This window comes from Leptodactylus fuscus, chromosome 3, assembly GCF_031893055.1.
Source record: "Leptodactylus fuscus isolate aLepFus1 chromosome 3, aLepFus1.hap2, whole genome shotgun sequence".
NCBI classification, from domain to species: Eukaryota; Metazoa; Chordata; class Amphibia; order Anura; family Leptodactylidae; genus Leptodactylus; species Leptodactylus fuscus.
The window spans coordinates 52,380,579-52,402,397 of NC_134267.1; the positions used below are offsets into that span (position 1 = coordinate 52,380,579).

At 42.1% G+C, this 21,819-nt stretch overlaps 2 protein-coding genes across 5 annotated transcripts in view; one reads left to right on the plus strand and one right to left on the minus strand.

Moving 5' to 3' along the window:
- FANCL (FA complementation group L) overlaps positions 1 to 13,614 on the plus strand; it is a 52,720-nt gene extending 39,106 nt beyond the window's left edge. Inside the window, exons 8-14 of the mRNA XM_075267587.1 lie at positions 5,410 to 5,560; positions 6,740 to 6,823; positions 6,928 to 6,973; positions 7,481 to 7,562; positions 10,249 to 10,365; positions 11,091 to 11,162; positions 13,492 to 13,614. Of these exons, the coding sequence (XP_075123688.1) occupies positions 5,410 to 5,560; positions 6,740 to 6,823; positions 6,928 to 6,973; positions 7,481 to 7,562; positions 10,249 to 10,365; positions 11,091 to 11,162; positions 13,492 to 13,527 (588 nt within the window). The 3' untranslated portion in view covers positions 13,528 to 13,614. The remainder of the gene's footprint in view (positions 1 to 5,409; positions 5,561 to 6,739; positions 6,824 to 6,927; positions 6,974 to 7,480; positions 7,563 to 10,248; positions 10,366 to 11,090; positions 11,163 to 13,491) is intronic.
- The window catches only part of VRK2 (VRK serine/threonine kinase 2), an 81,850-nt gene continuing 73,613 nt past the window's right edge, over positions 13,583 to 21,819 (minus strand). For all 4 annotated transcript variants that reach the window (XM_075267584.1, XM_075267583.1, XM_075267585.1 and 1 more), the window contains 3 exons: positions 18,246 to 18,347; positions 15,743 to 15,844; positions 13,583 to 13,792 (listed from right to left, as the gene is read on the minus strand). In XM_075267584.1, coding sequence (XP_075123685.1) covers positions 13,583 to 13,792; positions 15,743 to 15,844; positions 18,246 to 18,347 — 414 coding nt within the window. The remainder of the gene's footprint in view (positions 13,793 to 15,742; positions 15,845 to 18,245; positions 18,348 to 21,819) is intronic.

Here is a 21,819-nt window from a genome sequence, read left to right on the forward strand (position 1 = left end):
CTAGTCGCTTCCTGTAGCTTTTAATCAGTTCCTGGATCCTGGATAAAGGTATTTTGGACAAACAATTCAAGTTCAGTTAAGTTAGATGGTCGCCGAGCATGGACAGCCCGCTTCAAATCATCCCACAGATGTTCAATGATATTCAGGTCTGGGGACTGGGATGGCCATTCCAGAACATTGTAATTGTTCCTCTGCATGAATGCCTGAGGATTTGGAGCGGTGTTTTGGATCATTGTCTTGCTGAAATATCCATCCCCGGCGTAACTTCAACTTCGTCACTGATTCTTGAACATTATTCTCAAGAATCAGCTGATACTGAGTGGAATCCATGCGACTCTCAACTTTAACAAGATTCCCGATGCCGGCATTGGCTACACAGCCCCAAAGCATGATGGAACCTCCACCAAATTTTACAGTGGGTAGCATGTGTTTTTCTTGGAATGCTGTTTCTTTTTGGACGCCATGCATAACGCCTTTTTTTTATAACCAAACAACTCAATTTTTGTTTCCAAAATGAAGCTGCCTTGTCCAAATGTGCTTTTTCATACCTCAGGCAACTCTATTTGTGGCGTACGTGCAGAAACGGCTTCTTTCTCATCACTCTCCCATACAGCTTCTATTTGTGCAAAGTGCGCTGTATAGTTGACCGATGCACAGTGACACCATCTGCAGCAAGATGATGCTGCAGCTCTTTGGAGGTGGTCTGTGGATTGTCCTTGACTGTTCTCACCATTCTTCTTCTCTGCCTTTCTGATATTTTTCTTGGCCTGCCACTTCTGGGCTTAACAAGAACTGTCCCTGTGGTCTTCCATTTCCTTACTATGTTCCTCACAGTGGAAACTGACAGGTTAAATCTCTGAGACAACGTTTTGTATCCTTCCCCTGAACAACTATGTTGAACAATCTTTGTTTTCAGATCATTTGAGAGCGGGCTGTCCATGTTCGGCGACCATCAAACTTAACTGAACTTGAATTGTTTTGTAGAAAGAAATGGTCCAAAATACCTTCATCCAGGATCCAGGAACTGATTAAAAGCTACAGGAAGCGACTAGAGGCTATTATCTTTGCAAAAGGAGGATGTACTAAATATTAATGTCACTTTTCTGTTGAGGTGCTCATATTTTTGCACCGGTCAAATTTTGGTTTAATGCATATTGCGCATTTTCTGTTAGTACAATAAACCTCATTTCAATCCTGAAATATTACTGTGTCCATCAGTTATTAGATATATCAAACTGAAATGGCTGCTGCAAACACCAAAATATTTAGAACTAAAAATGATTAAGATTAATAGGGGTGCCCAAACTTTTTCATAGGACTGTATATATATATATATATATATATATATATATATATATATATATATATATATATATATGAGAAAGGCAGAGTACTGGAGTCCAGATACATCAGCCCCAGGTTTCTGACATATGTGTGGTCCAGAGCAGTTCTGGAGTAGGCCTCAGCCCGGGTGTAGGTCCATGGCTCATTACTGGGCCAGAAAAGGCTGCAGCTCCTGCATTACAGGGCAGTTCCATGAGGTGAAAGGAGGTGGATGGTTCTGTCCTGTAACCCTGAGCCCGGTGATATATTATAGCTCCTGTTTTGTTTGTGTGGCTGGAAGTAAGCCACATGTATAGTTAGGTTATCAGGTCTGTTTAGTTAGTTGCTCAGACAAGCAGGTTTTTATTTTGTTTTTGCCAAAAGTTAAAGCTGTATTTTTGTTTTATTTATTAAAAAATATAATAATATATACAAAATGTTTATAACGTGTATGTGTGTTATATATATAATACGTACCCTGGACCATGGGAACTTTCCCAAGAGGACAGAAGCATGTGGCAGCTGGTGCATGTATTAGACCAGCAGTGCTAATGTAACACCAGATTACAGCTATACAATAGTATACGATACAGTAGCTCTCAGCTCAGCTTCCTATGGATTAAAGATCCATTATGCACAACAGCAGCAAAGCTTAGGCCAGCAGCAATGGGGGGAGCGGGCAGATAATTGACCTCTTGGCGGCCCAGTCTACACACAACATGATGCTGCATGAATATGTGTGGGTTTATTTATTTTATCTGCCAGGGCTGCTGTAGCATAGATGTGTTATAAGGGGGGGCCCCAGTCTTGGGGTCCATTCACAGCTGTGACCCCTATAGCTATGCCACTGTTCTTGTCCTATCTGCAGTAAAGGACCAGTCAGCAGGTCGGATAAGCCAATTAACTTAAGTCCCCTGATAGATGCGGTCACCCAGAGTATTTTGGTGTTTTGTTTGTCTAGATCAAAGATACGGTATAAGCTCTTTTAGTGTCTCTGTAGTAGGGTATACTAGCCAAGTGGGCGGGCCTTAATAAGTGTCGAAGTGGAGGTTGCTGGAGATCAGTAAAGTCAGTTCGGTTTCTTTTGTTGTTTTAAACACTTGCCCCTGGGCAAAAAAATAAATAAAAAACTCCACTTGACGTGGCCAAAATGAAATTTAGGGGAATTGTAAAAGGGAGCGAATACTTTCCCATTTTACTTGTATATCTGTACCAAACCTCTTGCATTTTAATCTAGGTTTGCAGAAAAGCAGCCGCAAATGGATTTTTCCTTTGTGTTGCTTTAATGTATTCAATAGAATGGGAATAAAAGTGATTATAAGCAAATTTATGTCGGTGGTAAAGAAAAGGTAAAGAAATGAAAAGCAACTTTTGCAGACATATGAAAATTACACTATTAATTTTAAGTGTCCTCAAGCACGTAAGATCACATTCTAGGAATGTGTGAAAATTATTAAAAAATGGAAATACTGGTACTTATGATGAGGGCTTTTATGGTGGTTAAGTGACTGACATTATCATATCCTTTCAGGTATTAAGTTAAAAAAAAAGCCTCTTCAAAGTAATAACTGTTGCATGTTTTACGCAGGTACTTGCTCCGATTTTGTTACAAGTGCTTCTTCTACTAATGTAGTTCTGTGACATCAGAGCGAACCTGGAGTTTCCGATCACGTCCTTTAGTGTTGCTGCTCATTGATAAGACCTGCTTGAGGCAATGACAATTTCACCAGCAGAACTGAAAACAAGGGGTCGGAGTGCTAAGTGGTGCACACGGGAGCAAGAGAAGGCCTCTGACTCTCTCATTGTTGAAAATTTAGAGAAAAGTTGACCGAAACGTTGACTTTAGCAGGGACACTCGACTAACCATCGACAGATGATGTCGGGGAAAGTCTGAACTTGCTGAATTTTTATCATGCCTGATTTTTTTTTTTCTATAAGGTTAAGGCCTCATGTGGCGGCCACCCATCATGGTTTCCTCTGTGGACTTTCTGCTTCCCATTATACCTATGGGCAAACCGCTGGTGTTTCTGTAGGTATAATTGACATGCTGCAATTTCCAAAACCGTGCTGGTTTCGTAAATCGCGGCGTGTCCGCAGTGTGGTTTTTACCACAAAGTGGGCATAGGATTCACTACAATCACATCCACTTGGCCTTGAGTGTAAAACGCCACGATTTTTCCTGTGGGTGGCGTTTACACCACATGGGGGCCCCTGCTGTAAAAACATACACACTAGTATTTGTGGGAGGGATAGGTGTGGATATGCAGTGAGTGTCCGCTTTATCTTACAGCTGACAGTTTGCAGCTGTGGCTGGGATTAAGGGTAGCTGACATTGACGGTTTAACTCTATAGTCAATAGTTACTGAAATACCCCTATGCAACCCTGGGGTGCGATGGGCTGTTATGGTAGCAGGGCACCTAATGGAGGTCCCAAGACTGCAATCCTGGTACTCCTATTAAGCTTATTAGTACAAAATGGGCACAAAAAACTGCAGTACAGAAGAAGTACATTGTACTATAGCTCATGTTTAGTTGTTTAGTCCTCTAGCAGGACTGCAAAGAACATAAAAAAGGAATACCTACAGCCAGGAATACCAAAACCAACAACAACAAAAAAAAGGAATAAAAAGTGATCAAAAAGTTGTACTTATCCCAGAATGGGATACAAATCAAATCAAATAGGCTTTATTGGCACGCCCGAATGGATATTTGGCATTGCCAAAGCTAGTAAAGTGGCGGGGGAGGGGAGTTGGAGCCGAGGGGGAGAGTATGGGGGTGGGGTGGAGTGGCTGATTTGGGGTATAACAGTCCGTGGAGTCTCATCTTCCTCTTAGTTGGTGACAGTAAACGTGAATAAAGAGGGCAAAGTCTACTTATAGAACACTAAACAAAGAAGTGAATGCTTAAAGCGTACCTCCAGCTATAAGCAAGTTTTCTTAAATGGATACAGGTGAAAATAAGAAACTTTGTGAAACTTTACTGAGTAGGATTTTCCTGCCAGCTGGTCAATTGATGTGTAACCTCTGTACACTCCTAGCATCTTATCTACAACCTAGTAGTGTTTAATAATTTTTTTTTAAAAAAGCAGGGTATAAAAGAAGTAATTATTTGAATGTCTTTTCTATCCCGTCCCCTCTTTTATAGACTAATATAACGTAATAGCCTGAAAAGTGGAGAAGAAAACATATATTTCTTTAATAAGATATAGAGATGAGCGAATACTGTTCGGATCAGCCGATCTGAACAGCACGCTCGCATAGAAATGAATGGACGTAGCCGGCACGCGGGGGGTTAAGCAGCCGGCCGCCGTCAAAGCGGAAGTACCAGGTGCATCCATTCATTTCTATGGAGCGTGCTGTTCGGATCGGCTGATCCCAACAGTACTCGCTCATCTCTAATAAGATATATTACAAAGCTTCATTTATTAATCTGAATTATTCATTTATGAAAAGTTGTTTATAACTGGAGCTTTGTTCTGACTTTTTATCAGTCTACGTATTCTGCATGATTCTGAAACACAGTCTTGTAGAAATCGAATTCTTAAATGGAAGAAACTACTTTACAGAGGGGCAAGGGTAAAATTCAGTAGTATAGCACCTTCCCCAAGCATATTCAAATGCCCCTACCACATTACAGAGCACAACTGTGATGAACAACATACCTTCATGTCATATTTATAGATTTGCTGAAGAAAAAAATAGCCAATGAGGCAGTAGGTGCCCTGGGGGCAGGCCTTCAGCCCTGGGAGCACTGCTGATGTCATAGCAGTGGAAGGTACAACTCTCACTGAACGGGGTAGTCCTGGACTGGTCCCCTCTCTCTGATTGATTATTTTTGGATTATGGATTAACACATCCTATGAACATGAGTTGATGGAGGTGGTGAATGGTCCTCTTGAATCCTTTTTGGGTAAATTGGTCTCTCAGTCATGATTTTTTTTTTCTCTCTTCAACTATACAAATATGGTAGGTAGGATTTGCAAGATCGATATCGATGATCTCAATATAATTTTGAATAGGCAAAAATGTCTTTTGGGTTTGTTTTTTTTAAGTGTTTTCACTACATAAATATTTTTGTATTATACAGAGTAATATACAAGACATATACAACCAAGTGTTCTCTGCCTTGGAGTCACTGAAAGATTTTTGGGATGCGTTAGATGAAATAGACTCAAAAACATGGGTACTTGAACCAGAAAAGCCAACACGTAGCGCTACAATGAGAAGAATTGCAATTGGTGAGTAATTACAATGTATAATCCCACATAGTGCACACCTTATATAGAGGGATATTTCATGTGTATGCTTTCAGATACCTCTGTGCTAAGTGGTTATAGGTTTAAATAAGATTAGAGGATTTTTTATTACAAAAACAGGGCCTCTGTAGTACATGGTCTTTGCTTGGTATTGCAGCTGTCTCCTAGTCATTACAATAGGTCTCTGCTTCAAAACCTCATATGTCATACAGTAGAGTTGTTTTCCATTGATGTCAATGGATACTATGCAGCAGTAGCGGCATCTGGTCAATATAGTGTAGTAGTTGTTGAATGTGGCTGCCTGCCGGACCCGCATTGATCAGATATATATATATATATATATATATATATATATATATATATATATATGGTCTATGCCAAAGATAATTCCTGAACAAAATATGATATGTACTTAGAATAGTTCCATCTAAAAATACAGCTTGTCACACAGATTAGGGCTGGGCAGTCATTTGAATTAATTTCAATGTTTCGGCATTTCAAAAAAAAAAAAAAACAATGATCAAAATTGGGAAATCGATGTTGGCCCCATCCTGGCGTCTGATATATACTCCATGTGCAAGCTATGGTGGTAATATGAGGTACAACTCGTTTCACTGTGCCAGGTCGCAGTTTCTTTTTCAATTTCTTTAGACAATAGCAAGAAAATCGAGACTGAAAGCTTGAAAAAAATTTTTTTAGGTAAAATTGCCCAGCCCTACTTTTGTCAGTGAAAAAAAAAATTACAAATGTTGGATTGCGGGAAAAAAAACAAAACAGGAAAAGTGGGGCCACACAGTGGCTCAGTGGTTAGCACTGCAACCCTGGGTTCAAATCCTGTCAAGGACAACATCTGCATGGAGTTTGTATGTTCCCCTGCGTGTTTGTGTGGATTTCCTCCCATACTCCAAAGACATAGTGATAGGAAAAAATGTACATTGTGATCCCTATATGGGGCTCACAATCTCCATAAAACCCCCCCCAAAAAAACAAAAAACAGGAATAGTGACTCAACCTCAAAGTAGGCTTCAGTGATGATGCAGGCACAGCTTGTGCTCCGTCTCCGTACACCATGGTGTAGGACTAATGTCTATTATATCACTTATTTGTAAGCCCGCAGGACTATCTTCCATACAGTATGTTTGTGCTCTTACATTCTACCAGGTAACAACGCGTCCATTACAATTGACGTAGATCCAAGACATCCAAGCATGCTTCCAGAATGTTATTTCCTAGGAGCAGACCATGGTTTGTATTTCTGATAGATTTGGTTTTTTGGCTCAGTAATCTCATCTGTTTACCCAGAACAGTAAAGTATAAAAATTGCCCTAAATTCTATGTATTCCTTCCAGTGGTTCAGCCTTTAAAAGACAAGCTGAATAGCAATGTACATTTATGGTAAGTAACTTCTCTAATATAGGCCGGACAGTTTACCAATTTGTCTATTTCCTACACATGTTCTTCTTTGTAATACATCTACAGCCTATAGAAACAAAGGAATAACATATAAATAGCTGTATACCTTAAGAACAGCAATAAGGCGCCATATTTTCTAATAGGAGAAGTTTCAGATCTGTTCCTGAACAAGCTCATGACTATGTAAAAAAGCTCAGTATGTGATAGAATTAGAAAAAACATGTTGGATTTCATCGTATAATAGTTCTCCCCCCTGTCCATACTGTCCGACTGAGCTGCACTGTAATACCAGGTACAACCTGTGGACAGGTGTGGCACTGTTTTGTATGGGCAGCCATGTTTTTTTTTTCACTACTCTGCAGCCCCATTTAATAAATGATATACCTACTCTAAATAAAAGTAAAATCTTGGCCAATACTGGCTGTAGACTATACAGTTTACATTTGAGCTGTGTTTGACATATAGTCAATGCCTTCTTCTCTATCTTAGGGATCCGGAGTCTGGTTTGCTGCAGAACCTAAAAGATATTTTAGAAACTGATTTCCCATCAAAATCTGACTTTGAGAAATCTGTAAGTTATCCAAATGTGTTTTATTTCATGTATATTATTGGGATACTGTTATCGTGGGATGACTATGGTCTTTAAACCATAGCAGCCATATCACGATAACCGGGTTGGGTGAATACTGGCACCTCCTCACCAAAAACGCAGACCGTATTCACCTCTATATGTCATATCTATCTGTCTTTTTACAAAGAAGAGATCAGGTTGTGGAGATGGGCAACTGCTTCAATTTCATATTGCATTAGTGGACTGCACATTGAGCACATCCATAGGCTAGCAGTGGATTCGGTAGGTTCCCTGTGCTTGTCTGTAAATCTAGAAATATCTGTGCATCAGCTTTCAGAGACAGACCATGCCTGCCTTAGGGTGTGTTCACACGGAGGAATTCGCTGCAGATTTGGGAGCGGATTCCGCCCCTGAATCCTGAGTAGATTCCTCTCGGAATCCGCCTCCCATTGTTTTCATTGGAAGGCAGAGATCATAGCAAAAAGAAGCATCCTGCTCAATCTTACCACGGATTACACGGCTGATCCAACTGCGGCTTGACACTCCCTCCTGGTTAGGCCCATTCATCCAGGCCTAATAAGGAGCGGGTTGCTGCTCCTGTCGCGGCTAGACCAGAGCGAAAATGTCGGCCGTGGAAAATGAAGAGGAATTCTTCTTAATTTTCCTCCATGTAAACATACCCTTAAGGGGCATATAGCCTTAAGCTACTGTGAGAGAGTGAAAGGTGTGGTCTGGGAAGACAGGTATGTCCCAGCCAGGCAGCTAAAGGGTGTATGGTAAAGACCCACACCAGGGAGGTCAGCTGACTAATCAAGGCCTGAGAGAGAAGACTAGGAGTGTGGCACCACAGTGAGTTGAACTGTCCAGACCAGACCTCCAAAGCAGGTACTGTGCCACCCGTTGTTGTTGCCAAGGTGGGAGACTGGTAGCCAGTCTCCTGTATAGTTGGGGAAAAGTTTCCTTGCGTTGAAGATTGTTTTCTCAGCTGAGAAGGGTTTTGTTTATTCTGTGCCTCTGCAAAGACAATATATGCGCTACAAGTGAATAAAGCCTAAACTTGTGTGCAATCCAGTCTCTGTGTCCCTGTTTCCTGCACTGCTACAAGCATCTACCCGAGCAATTCCCCACACTACCCATTTCTTACTACCCACAAAGACAAAGTGTGATGACTGCTTTTATGTCGCCATTTACATGACATCACACTATACACTGAGACTGCTAATATTGCCATCTTCAATAAACATGGCTTCCTACCAGTTTGTCCAAACCAACTGGTTCAAGACTGGCTTTCATGACTGTCCAGACCACCAATAAAATCAACCCACTAAGTCAAGATCCTTTCCCCAGCCAGTCAATTCCATTGCTTTATAGGGTTGTGGGGCCAAGGGACCAATTCTGAGTCTGCAGTTTTTTTTTCACAGCGCGACTCCTTCATAAATGGTGGACAGTCATGGTGAGACAGAAGCCGTAAATCTCCTCTAAATCACACAAGAAATAGAAAAATAGTGATTGGATTCCTATTAAAGTAAATTTGTATTAAGATAAGATAAGATAATCCTTTAACAGTCCCACATTGGGGAAATTTCAGAAATTTATAAACTTGCAACCAGCTCTAGGACCCATACTCTTATAGTCTTTATGGTTGAGACCCCACTATAGTTGTATATAGGAAATACACTTGTACCCCAGTGGAGCGCTGTAAGAAGTGAAGACGCTAATGGATACAGACCAGTCTTCTGCTTTCGTTTCTTTTACTATCTGATTCTACATCACAACATGCAGCCATTACAGCCCGTGTTCCTTTCCCCGGTCTCCTTTTCTGTAGCGTGCTGCTTCCACATGGCCATGAAAACAATAGGGTGTATTTATATGAGATAGTCTGCCACTAGCAGCAGGAGGACACTAATAATTACCTGGACAGAACAAACAAGTCTTTCTGTTCCGCCATTTCCCATAAATGCTCAATATTTACTTAATCTATCAAACTTGAAAATCACTTCGGAGATCTCTTTGTATGTATCAGGACTTGGGAAACCTGCAATTTCCATGGCACTCTTCATTTTACAGCACTTAGATCCTGCATCACAAAGTGTCGCTGAATGCCGGGGAGAAAACGCTTCTCTACCTCCTGTATAAGTACCCGTAGTTTGCGCAAAAAAAAAAAAAATATATATACACACACGTGAACATTAAAATGGCCTTAACCCATAACATGCCAGTATTATATATAAGAGAGGCTTTTTATACCTGACCATTTACAGACCTGTCGTATAAGGAAAATGCGAATACATTACTGTATAAATTCTTTGAGTTACGTGTGGATGAGGACTTGCATTTTTACAAGACATTGTTTTTTGGGGTATATTTCCATTCCTGGAGTGCTCCAAGTAAATGTAATAGTGATACGCATGTGTGGCCCCTACTCCATTCATTTCAATGGGGTTTCCTGGGACAATGATCTACAACAGCCCATAGAATAGAATGGAGCGGTGGCCACACATGCAGACCACTGCTGCATTCATATGGAGCACTCAGGGGAACTGTGATCACTAGGGGTCCGACCTCTGGGACACCCATTGAACCAGACATATTCCCTATCCTATCAATTGGGGAAATATAGTGGAAATACTTCAATATGACACATGATTTTTGTGCTTTTTACGTTTTTGTTTAAATTTGCCTGCAGGATTTTACCAAGGACTGCGGAATATGTTACGCCTACAGGCTTGACTCCGCCATTCCAGATCAAGTTTGTGATGATCCACGTTGTGCGCAGCCCTTTCACCGGGCTTGTTTATATGAGGTAAGTAATGGGCCCACTATAAAGATGCGCAGGTTTAAGAATCTGTCCCTATTACTTAGAAGTCTTTACACAGAAAAGAGAGAGTATAAGAGGTATCATTTTCCTGAGTACCATTACTGATACTAGACCCCCTCGGCGACATCTCGTACGTGTGCAGTATGATCTTGTAGTCCTTTGTGTGTATGCACATACTGCGCATGTAGCGTCTGTTCTGCCCACCCCATAAGCTCATACACACCAAGGACTACAAGAGCATACTGCACATGTGCGAGACTTTGCCAAGGGGATTGTAAATCCTAATGCTTCAGCATAGCAATACTTATAGTATATGTTATTGCGGACATCAGTCCCTGTCACATACACTAGGGCCATATTATTGGTTTGGTTTTATTTCCATGCATTGCCTTATTACATTATGTAATTGCTGTATGGCCACTTGTCCATTGGAATTCGTCTACCAGGAACACAATCAACAGACAATTACTCTCATTATATTCAATCCCACTGGCTTGGAGGAACTAAACGTGTCCAGGATCGGTCACATGGGACCAACTTAGTTCTGTTCAAACACCTCACCCCCTAACCTGCAATGCCCTCTGCTTACAGCAAATTGTAAAAATCCTCCATTAAACAATATTCAGACATCTCCTTAGTAGAATTATTAAATATTAATGACATGAATTATTGTAAGCAGTATGTGTTTTCTCTGTTTTTCTCCTTTTCAGTGGTTAAATGGTCTTCCTTCCAGTAGGCAGAGCTTTAACATCATATATGGAGAATGCCCTTACTGCACCAAGGTAAGGTTAACCAACAATCTCTGAAGAAATCAGTAGTAAAAGTGAATATAAGAAACTTTTGTAATAAATCTTAGTGGAGATAATGTTGCCTTCTTCACTTTCCGGCTTTTTTCTTTCTCCCCCTAAACTCTCTGCCCACTTTGACATCTCTGCTGAATCCATCTTGACCCCCAAGATGGACTGTCAGCAAACTGAGGTATTAGATTAAACCTGCCTATAGAAGTCTGAGACAATAGGAGGGACTGAGTGGGATAAAAGCAGAGATAGAAATAGAGGTTGTTGCAAATAGGTTTTCATCCAGAGTGCCCTACTGCCATGTTCAGTAACACGCAAAACTGTCATCAGCATATTATAAAGTAAGGCAGCCTTCACACGGAGTAAACGCGTGTGTATTTTTGCAAAATACACGTGTAGAAATACACTTGTAAAAATAAGACTCCCATTGACTTCAATTATATTTTTTACACGTGTAAAAATACGCCTGTTAAATGTCATTGAAGTCAATGGGAGTCTTATTTTTACACGTGTATATTTACACGTGTATTTTGTAAAAATACACGCGCGTTTACTCCGAGTGAAGGCTCCCTAAGGGCCCCTTAACATGGCATAAGCGCGACGCTCGTTTAGACATGTATACACGTGTCCGAGCACAGCGCTTCTAAACGAAGCCCATTGATTTAAATGGGAAGTGCGCGTATATATCGGCATATACGCGCGCTTCCCATTGAAATCAATGGGCTCTGTTTTGAAGCGCCACGCTCGGACACGTGTATACGTGTCTAAATGAGTGGCACGCTTACGCCCTAAGAATAGCTAAGCAGATTTAGTGTTTTTTTAAGGAAAGATAATATACATCTAATACTTTATTCATTGAATTTCCTGCTCAGTCTGGACATAGGAGAGTCCAGTGGGTGGGTGCATTTGTAGCTGCCTGCCTTCTCTGTATGAATAGAGATCCGTGAGTAGGACCACCCACTGGACTCTTAAGCCCCCCATAAATACAAGATATACCAAGTCTTTTCCAACAAAACAGTACCATTTTGCCCAGAGTGGACTCCATAGATTGTAAGCCCTCGCGGGCAGGGCCCTCTACCCCACTGTGCCAGCCGATCACTGTTAGTATGATATGTACCTGTATATTTTGTGTATTGTATGTAACCCCCAAATGTAAAGCACCATGGAATTAATGGTGCTATATAAATAAACAATAATAATAATGATGTTCAATATAACAGGTTATGCAAGGTTCACACCTGCGTTCGAATTTCCGTTTCCAATCCCCCGAAGGGAAACCTAATCCACTTAAAAAAAAAGTGGAAACCTGTGGCCCCCATAGACCATAGTAGCGTATGCGGAGTTTTCACCTGGAAAGGGCAGAAAAGCAGGTTTTTTCTCTTTGCATTTCTTAAGCGGATTCGGGAACTAAAACTCTGAACGTAGATGAGGCGCAGGTATGAACCTAGCATTACTTTTAATCCTGAACACCGCCAGCCGATCATGCTTATAGGCACCACACTCCAGCTTTTTATTTTTATAATATCTTCACTTATATTAAAACTGTGTTCTCCGTAACTGACCCCTGTGCTGAACTCTATGGAAAACCTACTGTACGAATAGGTATGTCAGCCTACCTCCCCAGTCCCTTATACGGTGAAGATGGCCGCCTACTCAAAGATGTTGAGTGCAGTGCATTGTTTATTTCTGGTGTGTCTAGCAAATCCTAAATCCCACCAAATACCTGACTCCAAAGCAACAGCAAATCATATTCGTTCTAAAATCAAGCGACCAAAGTCGTCGTGTACCCCATCGCCTTACATAATGTTTTACGTATTCCTATGGGACAAGAATAAGATTAGTTTCCCATACAAGGAAATTTAGGAATCTGTCCATCTATTTGTGGTAACTAGAGATGAGCGAGTACTGTTCAGATCAGCCGATCCGAACAGCACGTTCCATAGAAATGAATGGAAGCACCTGGTACTTCCACTTTGACGGCGGCCGGCCACTTAACCCCCCGCGTGCCGGTTACGTCCATTCATTTCTATGCGAGCGTGCTGTTCGGATCGGCTGATCCGAACAGTACTCGCTCATCTCTAGTGGTAACTAATTTTCAAGCAGATAATGGATTTTCCTTCATAAAGTAGTAAATTTTATTGCTTAAGTTAAAAATAAAAAATGCTAAATTTTCTTAGAATGACATATATTTCTCCTTCCTTGGATCTAGTCCTGTTTAATGCTGTAGCCTACATGTAATTCCCCTTTAGTATAATGTTCCCTGTTCTATATTCTGATGTTATTGAATAACCATATACTAAATACTTCATTTTAGCCAATAAGCCTGAAGCTGCTTAATAAGCCGTTCTGAAGCCGCCGGAAGCCTGGTGGACACGAAGTGACTGCGGAAGATGGAGTAGAGTTCATCACAGAACGTATATTAGATAATAGATCATCAGAAGAAGAACTGGGACAGCTAAACCGTATTTATATATATCTTGGCGATCCCGACCACGAAGCTCGGATTCATTTGAAGACATCTGCCTTCTCTTCAAGTCGTTGTTAGGCTCTTGATACGATGCACATGTATCCGCCGCTATTCTGAAGTCTTGAGCAGAACGCACATTCCGTGTTCGCTGAAATTAAACATATATATAATCTGAACTATTTATAGAACTTAAGCTAGAGCGATGCTGAAATAATCTCATAGCCTGCAGTAAAGGAGGATAGGGCATAGAGAGGGTTAAATAAAAAATTAAACCTTGTAAATAGTTTGGAATAAAACTCGTACGGTTTGTCTACAGCATTTATCCAGGCCTAGATGTCTCCATGGTGACAGACTACAACCGTGACCCGCAGTCATACTTATACAATCTCTTCTATATATGATATCCTCTTTGCTAAATTACATTTCGTACTAAAGGATGTCTGGAAGTGTTAGAACCAAAAACACCACACCTGCATAAGCACATGCCAATGCACTGAAAAGTGATGGGGCCGCAGAGGACCAGTAGTCAAAACCCAGGTACCTACCAAAGTGGTGAACGCACTAAAACACTAGATGAAAAACACCCAACTGAAAACATTTAGGATGAAAGAGAATCTTTCACCCCCAAGTCAAACGTTTAGCATCACTTACTAGGCACCATTTCACTTTTTCTGACACAGTTGGATTTTTTTCTCTAGTCCCCACTGTTCCTGAGCAAAAAGTTCTGTTAGTTTTGGTGCCTCTTCCTATCAGGTGGCAGTGTCAGGCAGGAAAGGGGTGTGATTCTGAGTTCTGACACTGGCTGCCAGTGAAACACGCCCCTTTGCCTGCTCTGGAAAGAGTGGAGATGTGCCTATGAACATGCTAAGAACTGGAAGTGGTGGAAGGTCCTCTTTAAGTCTAAAGCTGTACAAAGAAAGCCCCTGAGATCACCAATTGAGACTCGACTATTCGAACGAATATCGAACCCCATTATAGACTATGGGGAAAAATGCTTCGATTCAGGAGAGTCACCAAGTCCACTATGACACCTCAGCAAATGAGGACAACACCTCTGGAATGCAACTGGGACAGCAGGGGAGGCATGCCTGGGGGCATCTAACATGCCCGAGTCCCTGTATTACGCCACTATCTCGTTGGGATCCCTGTCAGCTTGCAATAAGCGGGAGCTGACTTTTTCCCATAGGAATGCATTGACATGCTGTACTCTGTATGGCATTTGGCCAATCAACGCTGGTCAATGCATTCCTATGAGAAAAAGTCAGCTCCCGCATATCGCAAGCTGACAGGGATCCCGACGAGAAAGAGCCCCAAATAGCTGGGTGAGTAACATTCCCACCTAAATAAAGGTAATCCCTAGCTAACCCTGCCAGTACATCTATCCCTGTCTCACAGTCACATAGTTCACAGTCTCATATGACCCGGATCTGAAATCCACTATTCGTATAAATTGGAGGTCACCTGATTTAGCCAGCCAATTACTTTTTCCAATTTTTTTTCGATGCCTCCATTGTCGTAGTTCCTGTCCCACCTCCCCTGCACAGTTATTGGTGCAAAAAAAGCGCCAGGGAAAGTGGGAGGGGATACGAATTTTTAGTGCGTTTGCCGCGTGGTATTCGATTGGAATTGAATATCTCGAGCAGCCTGATATTCGATCAAATATCAATTCAATCGAACGCCGTTCACTCATCTGTACTTATAAATGGCAACTTTTAATAAGCGAGGGCAGAATATCTCTACTTGACTAAGGTTTGTTTCATGTTGTCATAACACAATGACATTTTGCACCCATATTACAGATACAATACTGGGACCTCCTAGAGTTCTACTGCACCAAAATTCACTGTGGGTTCTATGGTGATATAAGTTCAGCTTCGTATAACCAGCAGGGTTTGGGTCTTGTACCAATAACATAGATGTTAAAAGACGGTTATCTGTAACTTGCCTTGGACAATTCTTGTACCTGTGACTGCAGACTTGCCCTTATACATGTGAGCACACAGATTATACAACTAGGTGATCTAGCTGAAAGACCAAGAGGATGATAAACCATCACCATCTGCTTGTGCTTGCAGAAGTACCAATGAAGAGCCCCTACCTTTGGTGTTTTGGGGGAAAGGCAGGGCTTTATTGGATTACGGTCTTCTCTCCTCACATTGTCCTCGTCATTCTTTTTAGGCTCAGATTTCGGTACATTTGGCTATGGACAAAATATAATAGAAAATGTAAAGCCAACTGTGTACGCGGGAGGACATTTTGTTAATCCAGAATTTTTAACCCAGTCACACAAAGTACCCCCTAGTGAGAAAAAGTCCCAGTCGAGTATGCTCATCAGCGATCTCTTATAAATGACTTATAACAGTTATGTTCTGGCCCCCTCAGTCCCCCACATGTAGTATAATTGCCCCCCAAATGCCCTTACCCCCAGTGATATATTACATGATGCATTACATGCAGTTCTCATGCTTACTTTAGCAGCACATTGAGCGCTTCTACCAGTACTAATGGAGGCGCTCACTATAGTTAGTGGTGCGCCAGGAGCGAGCGGTGAGTTGCATTCATTACTCACCACTCTGCTATCTCGCTTTGCTCCGCAGTGATGTCTGCAATTGGTGGCTGGGGCAGAGGAGAAGTGGAGAGCGTAGTATAGCGGAGAGTGTTCAATGCAGCTCACCACTCGTTCCTGTGGCACCAGAAAATGCAATGAGTGGCTCCATCAGTAATAAGCTTGTGTCCATGTGTGGTTGTCTGTCCTGGGTGACCTGCAGGCAGTGCTGCATGTAATATAGAGCAGTGGTTCTTAGCCGGGACTCGTAGCTCAGGAACAGCAACCACTGTGTTAATGGAACAAGCTGATGTATCTGCTCATGAAATTCTAAAACAAGTGACAAATAGGAAGCACCCTGGTGAAGTTCTGCTTACGCCAACACTGACCATCTTTACCTATTGTAGATAAACGTGAGCTGTATCTGATCTTTGTATGGAGAAAAAACGGTGGTTTGGCACTTTTGACTTTTTCTCCCACTACAGTGTTTAACCGTACGGGAAAAATATTTTTATAGATTTGTAGAGCGGGCAATTTCGGACACAGGAATACCTAATGTGTATGTGTGTCACGGTATTTAAGTACTTTCATATGTGTTCTAGGGAAAGGGGGGTGATTTGAACTTTTAATATTTTTAAATATTTTTTTTTTTACTTTTATTTTAAACTTTTTTTTTTTTTTTGCATTTGTTAGACCCCCTTGGGATCTTTAACCCCAGGGGGTCTGATCACTAATGCACTACAATGATAGTGCATTGAAAAATACTGGGGCTTCTATTGCAGGCTACATAGAGTAGCCTACAATAGAACAAATAGAATGGCAGATCGGGGAGCATTCACAAAGCTCCCGGCTGTCAAAGCAACGTGATGCCGGCCCTGGAGTTTACTCCGGGTACCTGCAATCACAGGGAAAATGGCGGCACCCATGCGCCGCCGGGAAAAATGGCACCTCGGTCAGCTTTAACCGAGGCACTGCAGGGATTAATGCCTGCGATCAGGAGAGTCACCAAGTCCACTATGACACCTCAGCAAATGAGGACAACACCTCTGGAATGCAACTGGGACAGCAGGGGAAGCATGCCTGGGGGCATCTAACATGCCCGAGTCCCTGTATTACGCCACTGTCTTGTCGGGATCCCTGTCAGCTTGCGATAAGAGGGAGTTGACTTTTTCCCATAGGAATGCATTGACATGCTGTACTCTGTATGGCATTTGGCCAATCAACGCTGGTCAATGCATTCCTATGAGAAAAAGTCAGCTCCCGCATATCGCAAGCTGACAAGGATCCCGACCAGATAGAGCCCCAAAGAGCTGGGTGAGTAACATTCCCACCTAAATAAAGGTAATCCCTAGCTAACCCTGCCAGTACATCTATCCCTGTCTCACAGTCACATAGTTCACAGTCTCATATGACCCGGATCTGAAATCCACTATTCGTATAAATTGGAGGTCACCTGATTTAGTCAGCCAATTACTTTTTCTGTTTTTTTTCCCGATGCCTCCGTTGTCGTAGTTCCTGTCCCACCTCCCCTGCGCAGTTATTGGCGCAAAAAAAAAAAGCACCAGGGAAGGTGGGAGGGGATACGAATTTTTAGTGCATTTGCCGCGTGGTATTTGATTGGAATCGAATACCGAGCAGCCTGATATTTGATCGAATCGCTCATCTGTACTTATAAATGGCAACTTTTAATAAGCGAGGGCAAAATAGCTCTACTTGGCTAAGGTTTATTTCATGTTGCCATAAAACAATGAAATTTTGCACCCATATTACAGATAGAACACTGGGACCTCCTAGAGTTCTACTGCACCAAAATTCACTGTAGGGTTCTATGGTGATATAAGTTCAGCTTCGTATAACCAGCAGGGTTTGGGTCTTGTAGTTAAAACACGGTTATCTGTAACTTGCCTTGCACAATTCTTGTACCCGTGACTGCAGGCCTGCCCTTATACATGTGAGCACAGATTATACAACTAGGTGATCTAGTTTAAAGACCGAGAGGATGATAAACCATCACCATCTGCTTGTGCTTGCAGAAGTACCAATGAAGAGCCCCTACCTTTGGTGTTTTTGGGGAAAGGCAGGGCTTTATTGGATTACGGTCTTCTCTCTTCACATTGTCCTCTTCATTCTTTTTAGGCTCAGATTTCTGTACATTTGGCTATAGACAAAATATAATAGAAAATGTAAAGCCAACTGCGTACGCGGGAGGAGATTTTGTTAATCCAGAATTTTTAACCCAGTTACACAAAGTACCCCCTAGTGAGAAAAAGTCCCAGTCGAGTATGCTCATCAGCGATCTCTTATAAATGACTTATAACAGTTATGTTCTGGCCCCCTCAGTCCCACATGTAGTATAATTGCCCCCCAAATGCCCTTACCCCCAGTGATATATTACATGATGCATTACATGCAGTTCTCATGCTTACTTTAGCAGCACAATGAGCGCTTCTACCAGTACTAATGGAGGCGCTCACTATAGTTAGTGGTGCGCCAGGAGCGAGCGGTGAGTTGCATTCATTACTCACCACTCTGCTTTCTCGCTTTGCTCCGCAGTGATGTCCGCAATTGGTGCCTGGGGCAGAGAAGAAGTGGAGAGCGTAGTATAGCGGAGAGTGTTCAATGCAGCTCACCACTCGTTCCTGTGGCACCAGAAAATGCAATGAGTGGCTCCATCAATAATAATGGAAGTGCTCATTGTGCTTGTGTCCATCTGCTGTCTGTCCTGGGTGACCTGCAGGCAGTGCAGCAGGTAATATAGAGCAGTGGTTCTTAGCCATGGCTCGTAGCTCAGGAACTGCAACCACTGTGTTAAAGAGGACCTTTCATCAGATTGGGCACAGGCAGTTTTATATACTGCTGGAAAGCTGACAGTGCGCTGAATTCAGGGGGTCTGATCACTAATGCATTACAATGCTAATGCATTGCAAAATACTGGGGCTTCTATTAATAGAACAAATAGAATGGCAGATCGGGGAGCATTCACAAGGCTCCCGGCTGTCAAAGCAACGTGACGCCGGCCCTGGAGTTTACTCCGGGTCCCTGCGATCACAGGGAAAAATGTGGCACCCATGCGCCGCTGGGAAAAATGGCACCTTGGTCAGCTATAACCGAGGCACTGCAGGCGATAATGCCTGCGATCGGTGCAGACACCAATTGTAGGCATTAGCGCTGGGTATCTACTGTATGAAACAGTAGACAACTCAGTAGACACCCGGCGGCTATGGCGGCCGCCATAGTTAAATGCCCGGCATCCACCGTAATAGTACGGCGGTTGTCGGGAAGGGATTAATAGAAGCAGAAATCTGTGGAAGAAATACAGAAATAATCACCTTTTTATGAATATGCAAATGAGCTGCAAGAGCATTGGGGCGGGCTAGGTTTGCTACAGACAGCCCCAAGTGCTGCAGCTTTCCTTTGGAATTAGTGCACATTTAGCTGTGGATGACATTTTCAGGTTCTATCTGCATCATGGCTGTCTAGGCAAACCTGGAAAAATGCCCTGTAGTTACCTTAAAATAGTTGTATCTTCTGTGAATAGGTGCAAGATAATGGGTAAAACAGTTCATTTAGCTGAAGCTACAAGTCCAAGTATGATCCTTGAGATGAGAATACCCCTTTAATGACAATTTCTACCAATATTGGTTTATATAGGAGAATATACAGATGTTGCAGTCTTTAGACTAGCCTATCCTTAGTGCTCCTGCAGGAGTCTCAATAGTTGGACCCCAGCTGATGGCCTATCTTTTGTGAAGGTGTATAGCCCTTTAAGGGAACCTATCACATCCCCAAAGCAAATTCAACTGCCACTATCTCATTACATGGATAAATAATATACCTATATAGGTCACATTTGTAGATGTGGAGAAAAACAACCTTGAAGTGATATGCAAATTAGGTAGCTGGAGCATTGTGGGCGGGCCTTTGGACCTGTACCTTTTGCTGTTCAAGTAGGATGGGTGATGCCCCACTGCACAAGGTGGTAGCGGTCTGAGCAGCAAAAGCAGTGTTCCAAGAAGCAGAAGGTCCGCCCCCAGTGCACCAACTGCCTCATCTGCATAACATTTCAAGTTTTTTTTTTTTCTCCAAATCTACAAAAGTGACATACATAACAGTATGTTGTTTATCCCTATAATGTGCCCTGTAACGCGGTGGTCAGAGGTGAATATGCTCGGGAACGGTGGTAGACTCCCTTTAAAGTCTGAGCCCTGCTCTTCCGGTTTCTTTACCAAAATGAAGAGGGTGACTTAAGAAAGAGCTCAGAGCTAGATTCCTACAAGGAGCATGCAGAATATAGAGCAGCTATATCTACTATACACTCCCATCTGTTATTTGAGGTGTTATCTGTACATAGGTGGGACATGTAAGCAATAACCAGCACTGAAAAGCGTTTCCCAGTCTATTTCCTCCACTGTCTGAATGACACAATTAGCTCCTTTTACATATCAAATTGGAACTTTGCAGCCAAAAATCCAAAATTTGTTATTTTAGTCTCTAATCTTTCTCATACAAAAAGTAATTTCAGTGAAAATAAAACTCAGCGTTTATTTCCAATGTCCACATGAATTTATTATTAACCTTTGCTGGGAAAGAATCCAGAAGTCTTCAGGTTTTACATTCATATTCATAAACCTGGGTCCATTCATAGTAAGTTTTCTTCCATATCAATGAGCCTAATTAATATGAAAAAGAATTATGAAATGTGATTTTAATCACTACATTTGCTTTTCCATGCAGGTTATCTGACCTTTTCCGAGGAAGACGGCAGTAACACTCCTTGTGACTGATTATATGTATTAAACTCTGGCATTCAGCTTAAAATAAGAGTGTTCACAGTCTGTCTTGTCTTTACTGTATATGAATATATTAATGCAGAGACTTTTTAGCTCCACTCATTGCATTGACTGAGATGACTTGTGTGAACAGAGGAGATCCTGAAGACATAGCCTGCTAAAGCTTTTGCCATGAGTGCTGTAAGGGTCAGTTCACACGGAGTCTTTTGGCAGCGGATTTTGACGTAGAATCTGCCTTAAAATCCACTGCCAAAACCAGCTCCCCTTGACTTCAATGGGAGCCGCTCGCTTTTTACTGCTAGCTAGGTGTGAAAAAAGAAGCGAGCTGGAAGCTTAGAGCAACTCTGCGGTTTCTGTCTGACCATGGCTGTCAGAGTTGGAGCAGAAATGAGTTGGGGTGTGGAAAAATTAAAGAACTCAAGATAGTGCCTCGGCCTACCAACCCCACAATCCTGCTGGTCACAGAGTCTTACGTTAGACTCATACTTCCTGTTTGGTGTTAATAAAAAAATTTATAAAAATTCATATAATCTAAATATATATATACCTTGTTTTCCTGAAAATAAGACATTCCCTGAAAGTAAGGCATGGGGGAGGTTTTGTTATATTGTTTAATATAAGGCACCCCCCCTGAAAATAAGGCATCCCCCAAAAAACACTGCACTGAACACTGTGCGCAATGTCCCATGTACACAGGAAAGCCGGCTGCTGCCTCTGCTGTGATACCACTGTTCCTGCTGCTGTAGGATGAGCTGGGAAAGCATCGTATGCTGCGGGGAGTCTACTCTCCCAGCTCATCCCACGGCAGCTGGAACAGTGGTATCACAGCAGAGGCAGCAG